Source organism: Corythoichthys intestinalis, chromosome 12 (genome assembly GCF_030265065.1).
Source record: "Corythoichthys intestinalis isolate RoL2023-P3 chromosome 12, ASM3026506v1, whole genome shotgun sequence".
NCBI classification, from domain to species: Eukaryota; Metazoa; Chordata; class Actinopteri; order Syngnathiformes; family Syngnathidae; genus Corythoichthys; species Corythoichthys intestinalis.
The window spans coordinates 24,896,590-24,903,498 of record NC_080406.1 but is presented as its reverse complement, the minus strand read 5'-3'; the positions used below and the strand labels follow the sequence as shown (position 1 = coordinate 24,903,498).

Here is a 6,909-nt window from a genome sequence, read left to right as displayed (position 1 = left end):
AGCGTGTTGAAAAAAAACGACGACGTCAAAGGATGTTTGCAGGAGGTAGCACTTCCACCGTAAATTTGTGCTTTTATCTCAAAACAAAGAATTCAGTGGACAACACAGATCTTGGAAAATTCTCATTCTGTGGCATCTTACATAATACAACCAGAAGTGGTTTGTAACGCGTTACATTTACTCCGTTACATTTACTTGAGTAACTTTTTGAGAAAAATGTCTTCTTAAAGGGATCCTCTATTTTTAAGACAAGTAATTCTTAAAAGATAAATGTTAGAATGAGTTATAATAATTTGATATTAAAACCCCTCTTAATGTTTTTGTTTTAATAAAGTTTGTAAAATTATTTTAAATGATAGGTCGCCATTCTTCAACCGGGCCCGTTGCCGAAATTCCAGCGTGTCACTCGTTAGCTTTCCCAACATGTCGTCGGTTCTACCCTTCCTATTTGAACCAGATCTGAAAAGTGAGGAGCAGGATAGCACTGTCGGTCGTTCACAAGACGAGCTTCAGGGAAAAATGCGTGCAGCAAACACCTGATAAGACAAAATTTGGGCAAAAGTCTCAATGACAACAGAGCTAGAGAGTGTATGCTGTTGGGAACTCCGGTTGGGAGCGAGAGTGTATGCTGTTGGGAACTCCGGTTTTATTAGCAGATATTCGAGGTAAGCATATTAAACTTATCCCAATATAATTATGTAGATTGTTAGCATCCAGAGCTGTCGTGTGCTTTACATACAGTACAGGCCAAAGAGCACACCTTGTGTAATCCATGTCTTGTACATTATAACGCGTGGTAGGTACGATACGTGTATAAAAGTACCAAAAAGGGGAGAAGCTTCCACCTATGCAAATTTTATTCACAAAAAATAATATTTCCACCTTGACCACTCTTCACTCGGGAGCTCAACAGTACGCAAACACGCGTTCCCTGACGAACGCCAACATTGTGGTAAGGTCCATGTCAGAGTCACTGTCGTCACTGTAGCATGCCATAGTGCTTTGATTATTTGATATGATTTGGGGAAAACTCCCACGAAGGATAGTCAACAAAAAAGATATAGTGATCCAAATCCGCGTTTTTTACTCACTCGAATATCCAGGAATTAGACCGATCCCATGGCAATGTTGCAGCCGCGATCAAGCCGTCGATTCCACAAAATAGACTGATCCAAAAACCTTCTTAGAGTAGTTTTACTACGCAATACTTTTTACTTTTACTTGAGTAGGTTTGTGAAAAGACACTGCTCTTACTCCGCTACTTTGAACTACACTAGTCGTTACATTTTTGCTCTTTCTACATAGTGACTTTATTTTTGCCAGAGATGCCGACAGTTTCAATGAGACATCGCAGCAATAACCACGACTCAATTATAATAATCAGAGGTAATAATGTTTTTCTTCTCTAGATGGCGCTCATGCTCTTTGGACGGGTGATGTTTCAAGTGTTGTAGTCTGAATTCGATGAGTTTTGTGTAATCTTTTTGGCCTAATATAGTCATGTAATAAGTTATAGTACATTATTATAATGATAACAACAGTTCATATATATGAAGTTGTGCTGAGAAAAAAAGACATTGTAAGCAGTTATTCACAATGTTACTCATTACTTGAGTATTCTTTTCAACGAATCTTTAATTGTACTTGAATAAATTTTGATGACTGCTTTTACTTGAGTAATATTATTTAGAAGCAATGCTACTCTTACTTGAGTAAAATTTTGGGCTACCCTATGTACCTCTGAATATAACATATGAAGTACATAAATGTATTATTTATTAATTCTGAAGCCACTATAATCATTAGGTACCTTATATGTGTTTCTGCTGAATTCTGGGGGGTTGTGAAGAGATCTCCCTATGCAGTTATGTACATAGTGTAGCAATTGCCAAATTTTTACACTTGTTTTTTTTTTTAAGATTGTAACAAACATTACAAATAGGCCTAGTTTTGTTATATAAGACACTGTCACACATTTAAAAATGTCCTTTTATGGCAAAATATCTGTATTGAGGACCGAGGCACTCTCGATCAGTGATGATGTACCAATGGTGTAAACTGTCTGTTGTTGAAAATTCAACATCAATTTTCATTATGTTCACTTACATTTTTTCCTTTTCACTTGCTAAATGCGCCGGTCCATTTTTTTCCCCCTCAAACGAACGTTTGGTTGGCTGATGACTTGAATCCGGCCCCCTTCCCGTCACAAAGACACACACACACACACACAGACATACTCACACAACCCCGACAGATTCATGTCGACAACATGCCACCCCCTTCGGAGAGGAGGGATATTAGAAGTTTTTTTTCCGCCAGTAGGAGCCACTGTAAGTCATGTAAAAAGATGTCAATGTTGTGGAGGTGGGGGAAACGCCACTAAATTTGCTACTGAAAGTCCGACCTGCATCAGAGTTAGCACTACATTAAACTTGCTATCCGTCAAAATTACTGCAGTCAGGCCAGCCCCCACAAGGAACAACGAAGTCAAGCTAGTCGTCCCTTATTTGGATCATTGTTTGCAATGTTGAGACCAAATCTACGCCCTTGGTTTATACCCCTTGGCATATTTGTGTTTGTTTTATTTCGTTTTTTGGTTTGTATTGTTTATTCTTCTATATTTTTTGGTAGTATTGTTTGTTCTTCTGTCTATCATGTTGTTGTTGATAAAAAAAATATATATATATGGCGGAAAACACTCAGGTGACTTGAAGTTCTGCTCTGAGAGCCCAATTTGGCCAACTTTCAAAATTGTCCGATATGCATGTGTGATACATCATTGAAAAGCTAAAAATGTCAATTTTCTGGGGGAAGAACATTTTTGAACAGGAGGGCATTTTTTTAAAAAATGTTTGTTTTTTTTTAAACAGCGAAACCCAATCTGGCGTTGAGAGCATGAAAGAGCCTAATTAAAGATGCCATGACTTTAACGAGATATTATCGCGTACTTACCTTATTTCGATCCAAAAACGAGATATTATCGCGTACTTACCTTGTTTCTATCCAAATACTCCTTGTAGCATGTATCACCGAGTGTCAAGAAACAGCTGTGAATGGTTATGGTTATGGTGTTACACTTATATAGCGCTTTTGCCACAGCTGGATTTTTTTATTTTTTATTTTATGGGTGAAACATGGTCGTATAACAAGGGTCGCGATGCAAAAATTGTAGACATCAAGGAGTGGTCGAGATTTTCTTTTTCATATATTTACACTTTTAAACATTTTTTCCCCATTTTTCTTTGTTTGGATCGATTATTTATCATCTAACATATTGGAGAAAATGCGACCGTAACGAAAAAAAAAAAAAAAATACAATTAAGTGATAGTTATGACTTATGTGGAAGATATCTGTGACTTTTTTACAGACACTTTTTTTTTTATTGTGACGTAATTTGTTTGAAAGTTTAAAATATGCAAGTACATAATTTTTAGTCATTTTTTAAAAACGAAATATTCGACATCAATTAATGATTCTAAGCTCAAAATGACATACATTTTGAATAATAAATATAATTAATTACCTTTGTTTTATGGCTGGGTTGAAACAAAAGCGGTTAAACGACGTCTGTAAACGGGGGTTTCCAGGGTAAAACGGACAAATGAAAAATAGTTCAGGGGCTTAATGCGCTATGAATCTGCCATGGCAGCATATATACATATTGTTCTATCAAACACAACAGTTGGTTTGGCTTAAAATACAGCAGTTTCTTTTAAAGAGTGCAAGAGCAGAAACTGCTTTTTCAGTCTTGTCTGTGTTTTCCGCCATATACATATTCAATAAATAAATAATAATTTAAAATTTAAATAAATAAATAAATCAAAAAACGTCAGGCTACGGCGGAGGGTCGTAAATAATCGGGTCTGCCTTGACGGCGTAGGTCTGCCGCAGAGGCATAACTCAGTCTGTGAACGACAAGGACTGTGATTGGTCCACACAAAACGTCATTTCCGTGATTGTTATTTCCGGTCAACCTAACTACTATAACAATCCCTCAATTTTTCAAACTGTTGTTGTAACGAAAAAGAAATGGACCAGGTCGAGGAAAGAATCGTCGAGGAAGTAAGGAAATATGACCATCTTTACAATCCTTCCTCGAAAAACTACAAGGACTGCCAAATGGCAAGCAATTCGTGGAGAGAAATCGCTGAAAACACTGGGCTAGAGGTCACAGAGTGTATGAAAAAGTGGAAGAACGTTCGCGACAAATATGTTCGTGTCCGAAAAAGAATGGCCTCAAAGAACGGCGACCCAGGCGGACGAAAGGTGCCAGCCTTCTATCACGCTTTGTCTTGGCTAGCCCCACATGTAAAGCACCGGGAGACGGAGACAAATTTAAAGGTGACAAAGGTATGTGTGTACGCGTGTTGGTGTAGAAACACAATATTTTACATTGAGTGCTGTTTTTTCCCCACATGTAAAGCACCGGGAGACGGAGACAAATATAAAGGTGACAAAGGTACGTGTAGCAACAAACATAAACTGCCGTTTTTTTCCCTCTCACACCACATTCAGCACATATCTAATAAAGCATCCATTCTTTGAAAACAGGTGGCGTCCATCAGCTCCTCGGAGAGCGACACAACCGAGGTTGATTCCTCCCCGGAATCTTTTATTCCCCCAGCACCACCTGCATCTTCTGCTCCTGACGATGAGTGGATTTTGAATAAGATAGCGAGCCTGGAGCAACGCAGGTTGGAGTTACAGAAGAAGATCCAGCATGAGACTGATGAGTGCTCTAGATTTGCACAAACTGTTGCTGATCTGCTGCGCAGAGTGCCAGAGGACCGTAGACCGGACATTATGTATAAAGTCATCGGTGTGATTCTTGAAGGCAGAGAATAGGTATTGGTTGATATTATTTTTACTGCATGTATATGTTTCAATTTCATACTGCACTATTAAGAAATTTGATGTACAGCTTTATGTGTCGGTTAAATGAAAATAATATTTTAATGAAAATAACAAAGCATACAAAGACCTTTAGCCTCAAGCCTGTGGAGCCATTAGCGCAAAAGCCTGTTTATTGTGCACTTATAGCATCTGCATAGACTTCATAATATATTGACGGGACGCGGGGCTGATAAATAGGGGGCCTGCATTGTTGGCGAGGCCGTCAAAGCTGACAGAGTGAAATCATAAAGAGCTTTTTTCGTTGAAAATTCTTGTGAATAAATGCTTAAATCCCTGAATTCTTTATGGATATGAACGTAAAACTGTCTCGATTCTTTGTCTCGATTCTTAGTCAAAAACAAGAAAAAAAGAAAAACTCGCTGTCGGCATTTATTTTACGTAAATATATCGAAGTAAAATACTAGTCTGTTAGTGAATGTACGTAGCTATCGGCCACCTTATGTAAACAGAGCTTTTCTGGTGAAAATTCTTGTGAATAAATGCTTGAATCCCCAAATTCTTTATTGATATGGACGTAAAACAGTCTAGATTCTTGATTAAGAGCATCAAAACAAAAAAAGTGCAATTAGCATGTATTTTATGTAAATTTGTCAAAGTACATTGCTAGTCTGTTAGTGAATGTAGCTAGCGGCCGCGTTATGTAAACAGAGCTTTTTCGGTGAAAATTCTTGTGAAAAAATGCTTCAGTCCCCGAATTCTTTATAGGTATGGATGTCAAACAGTCTCCATTCTTGGTTGAAAGCCAAAAAAAAAAAAACCTGCAGTTAGCGTTTATTTTACTTAAATATGTTGAAGTACAATGCTAGTCTGTTAGTGAATGTAGCTAGCGGCCGCCTTATGCAAACAGAGCTTTTCCGGTGAAAATTCTTGTCAATAAATGCTAAAATCCTCAAATTCTTTATAGATATGGACATAAAAAATGTCTCTTCTTGGTTAAAAGCAAAAAAAAACAAGCAGTTAGCATTTATTTTTGGTAAATATTGCGAACTACGATGCCAATGCGGTAGCGGCTAATTTCTCCCATTTTTTTTTTTTTACGTTTCAAAATTCATGCATGGTACGGAAAATATAACCTTGAATCCTCGGAACAAATCACTCCTGACACAATCCTGCCTGTTTGTATGCGGTACAGCTTTCGTACTTTTTCAACAGAAATCTGGCGTTGGATCGCTGCGTGCGTGTGTCTGTGAATAGCTCTTCTTGATTTGGGCAGCCCCCTACTTGAAGGTGTGGCACAGTGCATGACCGATCTGACCCGTCAATACCATTATGAAGTCTATGGCTTGTAGTTTTTTTTTAGTCACTTTATTCCTATGTCTTCTTATATACTTCAATTTTGGGGGATGCCCCCCCCCCCCCCCCCCCGTGAGATTCATGAAAAAAGATCATATATATATATACTATAAATGCTTTTTATATTGTGTACATTACAATAAAATAAACAAGCCTGTTTTTTTTGCTAACATGATTTGTTGCTTATTTCAAAAACAGTTCACAGATATGTTCATTTTCAAAAAAACACAATGTACATCACTGATTTGAGTTTGCCTCAGTACACTATGTCATTCTATCATGGAGGTGGCCCCGAGGTGACTGAAAGAAAGTCTACAAGTCATTCCCAACGGCCAAAGCAGTTTGGTGAGGTTTGAGTTTGTGGCAACCAGTTTTCTCCATTCACCAAGTCTGTGTCAACAAAGGCTGGTGGGGTGTATCTGCTGTCTGGAGACTGGAGAGTTTGCATAATTGGTGTGGGTGAGGTTGTGTAGGACTACACAGGCTTTCACAACATCCACAGCTTTTATTCAGGCCGGAATTCTACTAGTCTTCCAAGAATCCTCCACAATGCAGCCATGATGCGAAATGTTTTTTCAATGACTTGTCTGGCCCTGGAGTTGCGGTAGTTGTTGACTACAAGCTTTCCATTCTCATGCCTACTCCTGCATAGGAAAGCACATAGTAACAGGCCAATAGTTTTTGTGTATCTTTCTATATGC

General features: G+C 38.1%; 1 protein-coding gene across 2 annotated transcripts; it reads left to right on the top strand.

Annotated features, from left to right (window-relative positions):
* Nucleotides 1–3,963: 3,963 nt before the first annotated feature.
* Nucleotides 3,964–6,268, top strand: LOC130927215 (uncharacterized). Of its 2 annotated transcripts, none has more exons than XM_057852873.1 (3): nucleotides 3,964–4,342; nucleotides 4,425–4,460; nucleotides 4,553–6,268. In XM_057852873.1, exons 1-3 carry the CDS (start codon nucleotides 4,031–4,033, stop codon nucleotides 4,844–4,846), a joined length of 642 nt encoding a protein of 213 aa, XP_057708856.1. In that variant the 5' UTR covers nucleotides 3,964–4,030; the 3' UTR covers nucleotides 4,847–6,268. The 2 variants fall into 2 exon arrangements, with proteins under 2 accessions (XP_057708856.1, XP_057708855.1); XM_057852872.1 differs by having other exon boundaries at nucleotides 3,964–4,351.
* The last annotated feature ends 641 nt before the right edge of the window (nucleotides 6,269–6,909 follow it).